This window comes from Galeopterus variegatus, unplaced genomic scaffold, assembly GCF_000696425.1.
Source record: "Galeopterus variegatus unplaced genomic scaffold, G_variegatus-3.0.2 Scaffold765, whole genome shotgun sequence".
Lineage (NCBI taxonomy): Eukaryota > Metazoa > Chordata > Mammalia > Dermoptera > Cynocephalidae > Galeopterus > Galeopterus variegatus.
In genome coordinates this window covers 88,102-102,998 of record NW_007726876.1, presented here as the reverse complement: position 1 = coordinate 102,998, position 14,897 = coordinate 88,102, and the positions used below count along the sequence as shown (strand labels likewise).

The window sequence follows — 14,897 nt, the reverse complement described above, 5'->3', positions numbered from 1 at the left end:
AGTGGAAGTCACTGATGCTGAGATATTTTTCCTGCCGCCCGCCCCATCAACAGAAAGGCAGCGCTTCCACAGAGCCCTTCTCTGGTCCCAGCTACCCTCAGGCAGCCTCCCCCCAACCTACATGGTCTAGTTCCCATAGGTCACCCGGGCTCTCTGGCTCCAGCCACATTACCTCTTTCCTTGTTTGCCTGTCTCTAACGGTAGTTCTGTTTCAGATCTATTTCTCTTTCTAGTCTCTGGGTGGCCTCACTGCCCCAGGTTTGCCTTTTCAGTTCCTCCAGCAGCTTTAAACCTAGTGCCCATATTCATTTCCCTCTATTAAATTACTTGGCATGGGCTGGGTTTTCCTAAGTGAGACATAGATCTTTGTACCTTCAACACAGATCCTGAAACAAGAACTTGGATGCAGATAGTTTATTTGGGAAGCAATCTCAGGAAGCACAAATGAGGGGGGGTGTGTTCATGAGTATGTCACTACTGTGGGCAGCTACGGTTCAGTCTTGCTGAGTGAGGACCTTGTGGGAATGTGTAGAAGACACCTCCAAATTGTCCCACTGAGAGATGGGGAAGCTGAGATATTTATCAGCCAGCTCCCATCCTCATTGGTTGAAGGTTGTCTCTGGGGGCATAAAATTGCAGGCATTTCCAGAATGCCCTGCAGGTGGGCTGAACAAGCTCCCACAGTCCCTGGAGAAAGCCACCAAGAAGAAAAGCAAAAAAAAGAGGAGCCTTTGAGGTGAGAAGCTGTCAGTGCTGCAGGTGAACTCAGAGGTGGGCTGAAGAGAATGGGGTGGGGTATCCACAGCATCTGCTACCATGGCAACCTGGCTGATTTTACAAGAAGATACAATCAAGGAAAGCCAAAGGCAGACCCAAGTCCCCTGCCCCAAAATTCTGCTTTACTTTAGAAGGGGCTGAATGCCAGAGATAGTCAGCATTTTTCCTTTCTTCTCTTCCCTCCTTTCTCTCTCTCTATCTCTCCCTTTTTTTTTTTTAGATGAGCCAGCAACCAACTGGTTACTAGGATGATGAGAGATGGGGACCAAGTTTAAGTGTGTCCCATAGACTGGGTGGTTTTTGAGCCCATGGAAGAGAAGACATCACTTCTACCCCAGGCACATGTCATCTGCATCCTCATCAAAAATGCTTCCCTAGCACCGACCCCCTGCCAGACACTACACTTCCATACTATAAATGCACTGTTCCATCTACTCTTCTCAGCACCTCTCTGAGATAAGTGAAAATATTATTCCCATCCTACAGAGGAGCAGACTGAGGCTCAGAGAGGCCAAGCACCTTGCTCAAGATCTCACAGCCTTGGATCATGGGTGTGAGCCATCTGGGTGGGTGTTGGGGCCAAATTCCAAATCCACATTTATGACACCTGGAAATAAACATTTAGGTGTCCTTTTAAGGGCCAAAGACAGAGGGTTTATCTAAGTGGGTGTTTCTTATAATCTTTAAAGAAGCTTAAAAAGAAAACAATAACACTTTATAATAAATATCTAGCAGATAATACAGTTAATAAATATTAGTTGAATTGAGTTTGCATTAGATCCTCCTGCAGCCACAATACAAATCTGACTACATTGTCCTCCAGCTCAAATCTCTCCCTTGGTTCCCCATTACCCTCAAGAGGCAGTTTATACTTGTCATAACAGATGCTTACTATGCATCCTTGATGACCTGGCCTGTGCCACCTCCTGGCCTCTACTGTCTTGTCTTTCCTCCCCACAGCCTTGCTCCAAGCTCAACAACTTGCCATTCTCTTGTTTGCACTTGCTGTTCTTCCAGGAACCTCTCTGGCCATCCTTATTCATTGTTGGTGAGTTAGCTCAACTGTCACCTACTTGGATGGCCGCCCTCCACCCCTGTGGCCTTGTGGCAGTGCCTTCCTGAGTCCCACACCATCCTGCAGTTTTGCTTCTCTCCTATTGTGATTATTGTCTTTTTGCCTGCCCTTCTTTCCCACAGACGTGCAAGCATGTCTTTACGAGCTTGGGCTGCATTTCCAACCTGCCTCTGCCATGTGCGTCCTTGGGTAAAGTTGCTTTTTCTCTCTGAGCCTTAGTTGCCTCGTTTGTAAGAAGGGCAATAAACAAGGTAATTCAGGTGACGCACAATGGCAGGTGTATGGTAAGGTCCTGTTAACTTTTACTATCTGTGCACTTTCAGTGCTGGTTTTTGGACCAGACACTTAATGGTTTTCAATTTTCTCCTGCATCAGGACCACCTGGAGGGCTTGTTAGAACACACATTATTGGGTCCCGCACCAAGAGTTTTTGATCAGTGGGTCTGGGGTGGGGCTTGAAGATTTGCATTGCTAATAAGATCTCAGGTGATGCTGATACTCTAGTCCTAGAACCACATTTTGAGAACCACTGGGCTGGTCACCTGGGAATGGTAGGTGAGTGATCAAATACTTGGCACTAAAACAAGTTCATACTAGAGCATAAGGCCACTAACTCCCAATGGATGTGACTGCAGGATATTTATCCACTCAACCAATATTTATTTAGTATCTAGTATGTCCAGGTGTTGTGCTAGACACTGACAATGGAGCCGTGAATGAGACAGTCAAGAAGAGCCCAGTCTTGACGGGCTCAGAGTCTGATGGCCCTGCATGGAGGGCAGGGAATCTTCCTTGCACAAGTCCCATCAATCTGAATTGAAGGGGCGTGGTTGGTTTGGAAAATGGCTAACCTTAAGAATACTGACATTAATCATCACTTTACTGTTAATTGCATCATTGTAGCTGCCTTCTCAACACCAATTTCACCAAAATGATCATTCGAAACTGATTATGTTAATCTCATAATCCTCTCGTCTGGAACTGCAGCTGCCCTCTGGTACCAGTCTTAGGATGAAGTCAACCCATGGAACATGGCAGAGCAGAGGATCAGAGTCAGGCTGTAACATAACACCAGTTACATAAAACAATACATTTCATCATCATTATTATTATTATTAGCCAGAACAGAGTCTCAGAGAGTTAAAGCCAAGGCTGTTACATAGCACCTATAGGAAATGATAAATATCCTTATTGTTGTTGTTGTTGTTATTATTATTATTGTTATCAGCCAATTTGAGTAGGGGTTTTCTGTTCCTTGGTGCTAAAAGTTCCCTAGGACAGAATAGCTCTCATTTCCTAAGTGCTTATTATATGCCAGCCACTGCCTAAGCATTTGGAAGGCACCATCTCACCTACGTTCACAGCAGCTCACAAGTAGGCACTATTATTATCCCGCCGTTGAGGGAAGAGACTGAGAGGTTAATTCCCTTACCCTCTGGCTGGGTGTGGAGAGGGGAGAGGTAAGGCTGCCTGTGGAGCGTGATGGGCCAGTAAGGATGACTTAAATCCTTTGCATTGACACCAACTTCAATGTCTTGCAATCACACTTCCTTTCTTGCACGTCTTCCAAGATGGAGCCGACAAGAATGGAAAAACAGGCCAACCTTATCTTTGTTTGGAGGGCTGGGAATCACAGAAGGCAATTGACCTGTCCAGTTTAGCCTTCTTGTTCTACTTCTCATTAAATTGACCGCTTTCTGGAAGTTAATTAACAAACACACTCTCATGCTGCTGCTTTGGCCCAATTTCCTGGTTCTGGCAATCAGGGAAAAAGGCCCGGCTACAGATTGCTCAACCCCAGATCCTGGAGCTCCCCCATGCGGTCAGATTTAGACTAAAATGTGCTTCTGAGAGAATGAGTCACGTAAAGAACAAGCTCCTTCCATGGCAATCATGACCAGAGATGCAGCTGAGGCCATTTTGTCAAGAAGTAATCTTTTTTGGGGAAAAAAAAATATATCATACAGGTGCATGCCAGTCCCTGCTGTAATGGAATGTAACAAAGGAAGCAATTAAATTCAGTTAGGAACCTATAGCTTTAAGTTAGATAATGCATTCAGAAAGCATTTTATAAACTGCAACGTGTGATAATGTAAGGCGTTATTATTATTATCCTTACGTCTGCGAAGTTGCATGGGTCACTTCTTCTGTGGCAAGTTAAAGGGCCAGCAGATGGAGAGGCTCACATGAGTGGCTTTCTGGAGAAGAGTGACAGAGGCTAAAGAGTTAAACTCCCCGGAAAACCAATTTATGCAAAGGGCTGCATCCTGACATCCAGGCCTGCGCTAAAGATCTGAATTACAAATTTACAGAATTTGCTTCTCGGTAAGTAATTTCTTTTCTTCCTAATGGAGTCTGTAATTTCCAATGGACTAGCGCCCTGTTATTTTCACTGACAGAGTAAACAAAATCTTGACCACGGAGAAGCCTAATTCTGCTCATCCTGAAAACTGTATTTTTAAAAGGCTTCAAGAGGGACACTGAAAGGATGGTTAAAACTAATACCTATGATCTCACGTTGCTGCAAAGCACATTCCCCAGTTCCCTCATGTTTGTGACTTGGGTAAGTTAACAATTGGAATCATTTTCCTTCCCTTATTTTTAAGGGAAGTAATGTAGCTGATTTTGTTTTTTAAGGCATCAGATCAACTTGGGACTACGTGACATAAGAAATGACATTATCAGATCCAGGTTATAAAAATCTGCTCCCTTCCAGGATCTTTGAGAAGCAGCCAGAGGGAATTTTTTAAGGCATCAGATCAACTTGGGACTACGTGACATAAGAAATGACAGTATCAGATCCAGGTTATAAAAATCTGCTCCCTTCCAGGATCTTTGAGAAGCAGCCAGAGGGACAGATTCCCTTAGAATCTAATTTAATGGGACCTCAGTGCATCTGGACTGTTTGCAAACAAAGAAGGACAATCCAGCTTGTGTGTGTGTGTGTGTGTGTGTGTGTGTGCGTGCGTGTTAGAGAGAGAGGGAGAGAGAGAGAGTTTGTGTTTAAATCCCTGATGTATTGTTTAAAGAGCAAGGATTTTAAGATCCAGCTTGTGTGTTTGTGTGTGTGTGTGTGTGTGTGTGTGTGTGTTAGAGAGAGAGGGGGAGAGAGAGAGAGTTTGTGTTTAAATCCCTGATGTATTGTTTAAAGAGCAAGGATTTTAAAAACACAAGAATTTCACTTTCTCTTTTCCTTCCCTTTTTGGCATCTCTTTTAGGTATGTGCCTCCTTCCCCAAGATGATGAATTCAAGAAGGATCCCACAGGCTGCCAGGAACAACTGTTCTTTTGAATGAACTGTTTTATGGATATCAGTCAAAAAGTCACCATCAGCTGAACTGGAAAGCAGACTTGTGTGTGCATGTGTGTGTATATGTGTGTGTATATGTGTGTGCATGTGCGTGTGCATGTGCATGTGTGTGTATGTGCATGTGTGCGATGGCGGCCATTTCAGCTCAATAGCTCCATTCTTGGAAAGGCCACTTCTTCTTGACATTGGAGAAGATACATTTCCCTGTGCACCTAAAAATAAATAAGTAAATAAGTAAATAAATGACAACAACAACAATAATAATAAAGGCACCTTTGCCCCCTCCCCCAGGTCTGGATTTCTCTTTCTCTCTCTGGGCATTTTGCTGCATCTTACTGTGTGCAAGTGTTGCTTAGCCTCTTTCTCCCATTGTCTGTTCTGTTCTGTTGAGTGGCATTTCTGAGATCTGAACTGGGAAGAACTTCAGTTCCTCTGTGAATCCGTGTCCTAAGGGCTTTCCTGGGTTCACTTGGGGAGTTTCTGCTATTTTTTCTCCCTAGTTCAGCAAGAGGTGTGGAAATTAGTATTTATTGTAAATGCATCAGGAATAGGATCTCGACTCAAAAACAACAACAGCAGCAGCAAAATACACACATAAAACACACAAATGGAGGTTTAACTTGCTTCTTAAGCTACAACTGAATTTAGAGTTCCCACAGTAAGTCATTTTTTGAGTTCTCTCCGGCTTAAATTTTCTTGACCTTTAAAAAAAGGCAGTTTCATTAGAAGACTGTTCTCTTTTTTGGCCCAGGAGGATGGAAAACCACTTATAAAAACTGTTGGCATGCTTTGTGGAGAGATACTTAGCAGAGAACCTCTTTCTTGTTTGGTTTGGTTTGGTGTCTGGGGAGGGGTGCTGGGAGGCTCCATCTGCATTAGTGGCTGGTGAACTCATCCCTGCCTCTGTTTCTCTCCCTCCTGCCTGGGGGCATTTTTCATCTGGGCAAAAATTCCCTGTGCCCAGGGAGGTGAAACTTGCAAGCGATACTGTCACCTTCCTCAATGGACTGCAGCCCTGGAGCTCACGAAGGTCACAGCAGGGAAGCCCCATGGTGCTTGGAGACAAAGGACTAGCCAGCTGCCTGGTTTCCTTGAATCAGCCCATACTCTAATGACGGTGAAGGGGGAGGGAAAGTTACCCCTACCTAGGGTTTCCCCAAGGGTTTTTTTTTTTTTTGCTGCACCATGACAAGTCTTCTGACACGAAGTGGCCTGAAATAGTTTCCAACTGGATGAGGCACAGACTCGAGTAGTCTCCAGAATTGGTCAGGAAGTTTGAAGAAGCTAACCCAAATGCAAGGAAAAGACTTTATTTGAAACCTAGAATTCAGCCCATTCAAGCGGGGAGCTAGCAGGCCTCAGCAGCAAAGGAACCCTCCTCCACCAAGTCTGGGTTTTTAGAGATAACCATTTTTTTCCTGAATACATTTTCCAAATGCTTTTTTTTTTGCCAAAGTCATGATTTAATTTGCCTAAGGGGCAGACTTATCCCTGTACTCTAGGTCCATGTCAGGAGAGTATATTCGATGTTTATTTTCGATCAATGCATGCTGAGTTGCATATGTGATGGATTTGTGAGAGCCAGTGTGTATGTGTGGATCTGTGTTAGTTACGTGTGTTTGTATGTGTGGGTGCATGCATTTATCTATTCCTGCATGCAACGGGTATGTAGAAGTGTGAATGTGTGTGGATGTGTGCAAAGGCAGGTATAAATACATATTGGAACATATATGTGTCGATCTGTAGTGGACATTCCTCATCTTAGGGATGCCAGCTTCTCAGCTCAGTGGGAGCAGCTTGCGGGCCTCATCACTTCCCAAGCCCTCCCATGACTCACAGATAGGAGTACAAAGGCTGGCCTCCTCACCTCAAGGTGAAACCAGTTGTGGGGTGCAATTCATGCTCCAGCTGAGACCAGCCTTTGCCTGACTCCTTCCCTGCCCTCTTCTTTTTTCTTACTCCTTTCCCTGGGAGCCTACTCCCAATGTCACATGAATCCGAATCCCTGTCTTGGGCTCTGCTCCTGGCAGCCTGGCCTAAGACAGCACTTTTATGTATGTGCTGGGTGTGTATATGCAAAGTACACATATACACACATTTGTGTGTGTGTGTGCCCACATACAAGGAAATCCAGGAAGGTTTGGGAGAGAATTATCTTCCAAAGAAGATAATGGAGGAAGAGCATTGATTTTATATTGTGCAAGATAAAACCATCTCAGAATAGGAGAGACCTGCTTTAAAAGTTGAAAATTAAAAGATACTTTAGAAGTAAATGTATTTTTTATTAAATCAGAAAAAGAAAGATACAATATACAGGACTATCAGTCAATCATAAGCTACTTTGAATTACATTTTAATAGACTTGGTCCTATTTACTTCTCTGTACAAGTATTAAAAAAAACTCAGGTATCTGAAGAATCTGTAAATTTTTATTAACTGAGGTTATGGGGAAGGTTTTATCAGAGCACATCCTGAGAACATTAGGAAATTACAGACAGGCTTGAGATAAGTGTCAGACGGAACAGATGAAGCAAGCCCCTAAGCCATCTGAGAAATATTAATAATGTAAGATTGCAGAGACCAAATCTTTGTTAGGGATAAAGGATGGGGGAAAGTAATGGGGACCTTGGCGCCCCCTTGTGTTGCAAGATAAACTTGCAACTTCATTTATTTGGTTGTTTTGTGGGTTTTTTTTTTTTTTTTTTGAAGTTGTAATGGCCCTCATCACTGAGCTTCACAAGCAATTGTTTTCCTAAATCATTGAAAGCCCTCTCCAGTCAGTCTCTTCCCTCTCATCAATAACTTTCAAGGCCCCAATTTGAAAAACGACTCTTATTCATTCCGTTTTCATACCCACGCATTCCATTCCAGGAAATTGGCAACCTCCCAACACAGAGCCTGGATACTCTCTCCTTGAGGTGGGAACTTAAGCAAATGGATTTTCATTTCCCGCTTTAATCTTAGAGGATGAGCTTGTATTTACTACAAAGCTTAATTCCCTCCAGCAAGCGTTTTCCTTCTGCAACTTGCTTGTTGCTGCCATTTTTTATAACTTAACCCCTATGCATTCCTCCAGCCGCTCCTTTCCCTGCTTGGCAATCATCAACTCTTCTGACCTAACACTAGTTAACCTGCTAAACCATCTTTACAGTAATTTGCTAGGAAAGACTGGACCAGAGACATAAATAATACACCTCAATATACAACAGCTCAGGCTTAATTTGTAGGCAGAATTTCATTTGATGGTAAGAGAAGAAAAATATATATATACATGGAGTGTGTTTGGGGAGGAGATGGAGTAGGGAGAAAACTTCTTGGTGGCAGGAGGACCTGGTGAGAACTGTAGTGATTTGTTTACTTGGATTTGCCAACTGGTCCGATGGACACCGGGTCTGTTTGCACTTGAGCATCCAACATCCGCTTTGGTCCCTGGAGAAAAACATAAAGAAGCTGTAGACTTTTGAAGATCTGTAATATCAACAGCCACAATTGCCATTTATTTATTTGTTTGTTTATTTTTCTTTTTGAGGTTTTATTTATTTCTTTATTTTTTTAATTTTAACTTACACATTGTAATTGTACATACTTATGAGGTACAATCTGATATTTTGATACATATATGTTGTATAATAATCAGGTCAGGGTAGTTAATGTATCAATCACCTTATGCATTTATCATTTCTTTGTAACAAAAACATTCAAAAGCCTCTCCTCTAGCTATGACGTAATCTACAAAACTTAACCGTTCACCATAGTCACCTTACTGTGCAATAGAACATCAGAGCTTATGTCCCCATTTAATTGTAATTTTGTACCTGTTGGCCAACCTCTCCCTGTTTTTCCTTCTCCCCTCCCCTTTCCAGTTTCTGGTAAACACTGTTCTATTCTCTAACTCTAAAATATTAACTTTTTTTTTCTTTTTTTTCCTTTTTGTCTTTTTTACTGACCGGTAACGGGATCGCAACCCTCAGTGTCGCGCCCGCACCGCGCTCAACCAGTGAGCGGGAACCGGTCTCCACATGGTATCCGAACCCTCGGCGGGAGTGCCGCCGCGCTCCCAAGCAGTGCACTCTCCAGTGCGCCACCGGGCCGGCCCTCAACTTTTTTTTTTCTCCTTAGATTCCGCATGACTGAGGGTCACGTGGTATTTATCTTTCTGTGCCTGGCTCGCTTCTCTTATAATGTCCTTCAAATCCACCCATTGATGTAAATGACAGGATTTCATTCTTTTTCATGGCCAAATAGTATTCTGTCATGTACACACCACTTTTTTTTTTTTAATCCATTCATCTCTTGCTGAACACTTAGGTTGATTACATATCTCGGTTACTGTAAATTGTGCTGCAATAGACATGAGGGTATAGTTATCTCTTTGACATACTGACTTCATTTCCTTTGGGTATACACCCAATTATGGGATTGCTGGATCAAATGGTAGTTCTATTTTTAATTGTTTGAGGAATTTCCATGCTGTTCTCCATAACGGCTGTACTAGTTCACTTTCCCGCCCACAGTTGCAAGTGTTCCCTCTTCTGCACACCCTCGTGACTGCCATTTATGTAGCACTCTGTGCTCAGTGTCATGCTAAATAAACTTATCTCATTCACGAGTGGTGGAAAACAATGTTCCTCAATCAGATGCCCAGCATCAATGTCCAGTTATATTACTTTCTAGCTTTTTGTGAAATCTTGGACAAATTACTTAACTCCCTGTGCTTCAGTTGCTTCATCTCTAAAACGGGACTGCGAAAGCTTATCTTGGAGGGTTGTTCCCAAGAGGAAGTGAGCGCATACTTGTGCTGCATTTAGAACAGTACCTGGGTGTGGAAAACCCCCATCAACCTAGCTCATTTTAGTCACTCCCTTCCCAATCACCAACGAGCCGCATCACCTTGTTTTATTGTCTTACAAAACATGTCACCATCTGAAATGCTCGTATTATCTATTTTGCTTGCGTAACACTTGCCTCCACCACCAGAATGGGAGCTCCATGGGGTCTGTCTGCTGTGTATGCGGTGCCTTGCGAGTGCCTGGTGCTTGCTTAGTGCTGACTGGATGCGGGTGAAAGACTGCCACAAGGCATGCACCGTTATTATTATTGTGTTATCTTTTCTGTCAAGTATAACTTACGAAAAGTAAAACCAACACTCTCCATATATAGTTCTAGAAATTTAGACCAACACAAATATGTAACCACCACCACAACAAAGATATCACACAGTTCCATTGCCCCCAAATCCTCCTTGGGCTCTTTGTAGTCAACGCCTTCCTACCTGCAGACCTTGGCAGACCACTGATCTGCTCTCCATCACTAGGGCTGTGCCTTTTCCAGGATGTGAAATCAGAGCATACGGCCTTTGAGCCTAGCTTCTCTCACATAGCACAGTGGACTTGACATTCATCCACGCTGCTGCATGTACCAGAGGTACTGTTCTTGTTGGCCCTATTTTACAATATAGGGTAGTATAGTATAATGTAAGATCGTATATACAGTACAATCAAGTATACACAGAGTATAGTATAGAGCAGCATAAGACAGCCAAGTATATATAGTACAGTATAGATATATATATATATAGTATAGTGCAGTGTTGGATAAGGTAGCATGGGATAGTATAAGATAGTATACATTTAATAGTATATATATATAATATAGTCTAGAGTGGTAAATATAGTATAATATAGTACAGCATAGAGTACAGTACAGTAAATATAGTATAGTGTCGTAGAGCATACTATATATAGTATAGCATGGTATATGGTATATATACTATAGAGTAGGAAAGTATAATATTGTAAGGTATATATAGTATAGTACATGCACAGGGTTCTGTACTATAATGTAAATATAGTAGAGTATACATAGTATAGTATATTATATATAATATAGTATATATAGCATATTATATTATAGTAAATATACTATAGTATATATAATGTATATAGGGTATATATATATAGTGTATGTATATAGTATAAACAGTATATAAATAGTGTAGTGCACTGTAGTATATATAGCATAGTATATTCTACTAGATAGTGTAGTGTAATATAGTGTAATTTATCACTGAAATCAGATCACTGAGCTTTGAATCTCAGACCTGCCACTTCCTTGCTGTGTGACATAGGTCAAGTTGATTAAGTTTCTGCACCTAATTTTACCATTGGTGAAATGGGAGTTCACAGGATGGCTCTGAAGATTAAATGCTAGTATATGTAACGTGCTTAGGACAGCATTTGTCACATAGTAAGTGCTGTAGAAGAGTTATGTAGTGGTGGTAGTTGGATTCATTCCTCCATTCAACAACATGTATCGAGTACCTACTACACAGAACACATTGCGTTAGTCTTTGGGAAGATGACTGAGGGGCTGCTGGTTAACTCAGTGGTTAGAGCGCAGCCTTGCAACACCAAGGTCAAGGGTTCAGTTCCTTGTACCTGCCAGCCACACACACACACACAAAAAAAAAAAGATAAAAAGATGACCGGACACCATGAGACACTGAAAGCTTGGGCTCAGGAGTCAGCCATAACTGGGTTCGAGGACCAATCTAGCGCTTTCCAGTTTTGTGACCTCCCATCAGTCCCTTACCCCTGTGAGTCTGCTTTTCAATCAAAGTAGCTGCTCTTAGTGCGCACCCAATCCGCATGGGGGTGGGGAGAGGAAAGAGGAGCTGAGTGGAGAGGATGTCACCAGGAGGCAAAGATCACACAGGGACTGGCCGGCCAGGAGCTCATTTCCTGTGGGTGACAGGAACTGCGATGGTTTCCTGGCTGGTGCCAGGTGTGGCTGCCAGCACTCCCCTCTCAGGAAGGGGGTCAGGCCACCTGGGGGGTGTGTCCGCTCAAAGGCCGTGGAGGCCTGATCTTTGGAAAGTGGCAGGAAAGCCCTCCCTCAATCCTCCACGCTGTGGTGGGGCTCGTGACAAAGGGAGGAGGCAGGAGCTGGGGCTGGGAGCCCTGGGATGAACCCTGCCTCTGCCTCTTAGAATGTGCTTGATGTCAGGCACAGGACACGACTCCTCGGAGACCTGGCTTACCCCTCTGTGAAGTGGGGAACGAACAGTCCTATCTCGAAGGCCTGTTGCCATCACCAAAAAGGAGATGTATGCAAAGGAACCCAGTGGAGGAGCCTGGCGTCTAGGTCTGTGGTTAGTGCCTCAAACCCATTCACTTCTTGTTGAAGGCCTGTTGCCATCACCAAAAAGGAGATGTATGCAAAGGAGCCCAGTGGAGGAGCCTGGCGTCTAGGTCTGTGGTTAGTGCCTCAAACCCATTCACTTCTTGTCACCTCTGCAAGTGTCCCCAGGCCAACTGCCATCAGCTCTCCCGGGTAGCTCTGGACATGCATTAACTGGGCTCCTATTTCTGCCCTTGCCCTTCAATGCCATTTCTCCACTGCAGCAGGGAAAGATATCTTTAAAAGTTATGGACAGGGTCCAACACCTCCTTCTTTGCACCCGTTAACAGCTTCCCAGTTGAAGTGGGATTATGTCAACATTCTCTGCACAGCCTGCGCAGCCACACGAGCTGGTCCCTGCCACGGCTCTGATCTCACCTCCTTGCGTTATCCACCTTGTTCCCCGCACCCCAGCAACCAGGGCTCCTTTCTCTTCCTCAAACACAGAAGCTCACTAAGCTCCTTCCCACCCCAGGGCCTTTGCCAGTGGCTGTCCTTCCTCCGGCAGTGAAGAGCCTGCTCTCTTCCTGTTCCTGTCTCACCTCAAATGCTATCTGCTTAGGGTCACTTTCTGGATCCACCAGTTCAAAGTAGCAACACACACCCTCCCCCTCAGCCCAGGCAAACTCCATCATGTTCCCTGTTTATTTCCCTCAATGACTTCCCACACTTACATTTTTGCTTGTTAATTTTGTTTTTAATTTTTTAATTTTAATTTTTTAAAAATTTATCTACTTTGTAGTCTTATGCTTTCCCACTGCAATGTGAGCTCCTGAAGTTAGGGGCTTTGTCCCCTTTGTTTGTTGAATCCATCCCCAGTGTCTAGCTCAAGGCTTGGCAAGTTTTCTATAAAGGGCCAGATGGTAGATACCTGAGGCTTTACAGCAGGCCATACAGTGTCTGTTGCAAGTACTCAACTCTGATGTTTTAGTGTGAAAGCAGCCACAGACAATATGTAAATGAATGAACATGGCTGTGTTCCAATAAAACTATTCACAAAAACAAGGGTGCAGTTTGCACACCCCTGGTTTAGCTCAGTGTCAGGAATCTACAAGGCATTGTACAAATATCTCTTAAATGAATGACTAGATATTAGTCATCATCTGACCTTTTCCACACCATCTTTCTTTTTCAGACTTCCCACCTATTGCAGATACTGGCTTCTATTACAGTAATTAAAAGCCAAGATGTAAGTCATCCTCTGAGTATTACTTTAAATACATGATCCTCTAAAATAAATCACATGCTGGGAGAAAAAAGAAACTAAAAGAAACTCAAATATTTCCCCTAATTCTTCATTTCTGGTTCTTTAGTAACTTGCTACTCAAAGTATGGTCCATGGCCCAGCATCTTCCTCACTAACCTAGGAACTTGTTAGATGTTCAGAATCACAGGTCTCACCTCAGAACATAATCACAATGTGCATTTTAACTAGATCCCCAGGTGATTCATGTGCACAGTATATTTGAGAAGCCCTATGATAGCAAATCCAACAGCCCCTCACCTGGGTGGGTAAAGTATTTCTCTTAAGGCTACAAACTGCCATTCTTGGTTTCCATGAACATCTGGACACCCCACATCAACGAAAACATTGCAAAGCCTGCATGATTAGTGTGAGGTCTGTGTCATGTCCAGAGAGAAGGAAACTAACAAGGAACAATACATTTTGTGGGACAGGAGAGAAAAACTATGTGTGAGTACATTTTAGATGAGCACTGAATACATATTTGTGGAAGAAAGATGGAAGAAAAAAGGAAGGAAGAAAGAAAGGAAGGAATTTCAATTTTTTAATATGTAAATCAGATTATTAATGAGTGCCTAGTCTCAGTGCCTCAATCTGCAAAGTTGGTATTTTTTAAACATGCAAGTAGAAATCGTAAGTGTGATTGAAGGTGAGCACAACATTTCATTAGAGGATAATAATTTCAAGTAACTTATTCTAATTTCATACATCATATTTTAATATCTATTATACTTTAATCTTATCCATTCATCCTTTTGTTTGTTGAGCACCTACTGTGTACTTGGTCCTATTCCAGGTGCTTGAGATACAGCTGGGAACCCAAAAGATGAAGCCCTGACCTTGTGGAGCTGGAAGTCTGGTGGTGGAGCTGGGCTTCCATTTTGTGGAGGAGATTAAAATAAGCAAATCTAAACTACCTTTTTCACCAGTCTGCCTAAGTCACCAGTAAAAAGCAATTCCTCTGCATCTAGCAGCCATCCAGGGGGTAACACAATTGTACATTTATACCCATGTTAAATTAAATAAGCAGGAGGCCATTGGCCTGAAGCAGTTTCCTTCCTTGGAGTTTCTAGGTAACAAACTGCAACCTAACTTAGTATGTAAATAAACCAAAACTTAATTTAGGAGTATATTTTTTGTAACAAAAAACTGGGTTTCAGGGCCGAGCCCGTGGCGCACTCGGGAGAGTGCAGCACTGGGAGTGCAGCAGTGCTCCCGCCCTGGGTTCGGATCCTATATAGGGATGGCCGGTGCGCTCACTGGCTGAGTGCAGTGTGGCCGGTCTCAAAAAGGACAAAAAAAAAAAAAAAAAA

General features: G+C 43.1%; 1 protein-coding gene and 1 long non-coding RNA gene across 2 annotated transcripts in view; one reads left to right on the top strand and one right to left on the bottom strand.

Moving 5' to 3' along the window:
* Positions 1 to 3,135: 3,135 nt before the first annotated feature.
* Positions 3,136 to 5,447, top strand: LOC103590091. The gene is made up of 2 exons (XR_550442.1): positions 3,136 to 4,415; positions 5,071 to 5,447. It is a non-coding gene; the product is annotated as an uncharacterized LOC103590091 (long non-coding RNA).
* A 1,981-nt stretch (positions 5,448 to 7,428) lies between these two features.
* BCAS1 (breast carcinoma amplified sequence 1) overlaps positions 7,429 to 14,897 on the bottom strand; it is a gene marked incomplete at its 5' end in the record, with an annotated part of 81,555 nt that continues 74,086 nt past the window's right edge. The window contains one exon of the mRNA XM_008572226.1: positions 7,429 to 8,591. Coding sequence (XP_008570448.1) covers positions 8,517 to 8,591 — 75 coding nt within the window. The remainder of the gene's footprint in view (positions 8,592 to 14,897) is intronic.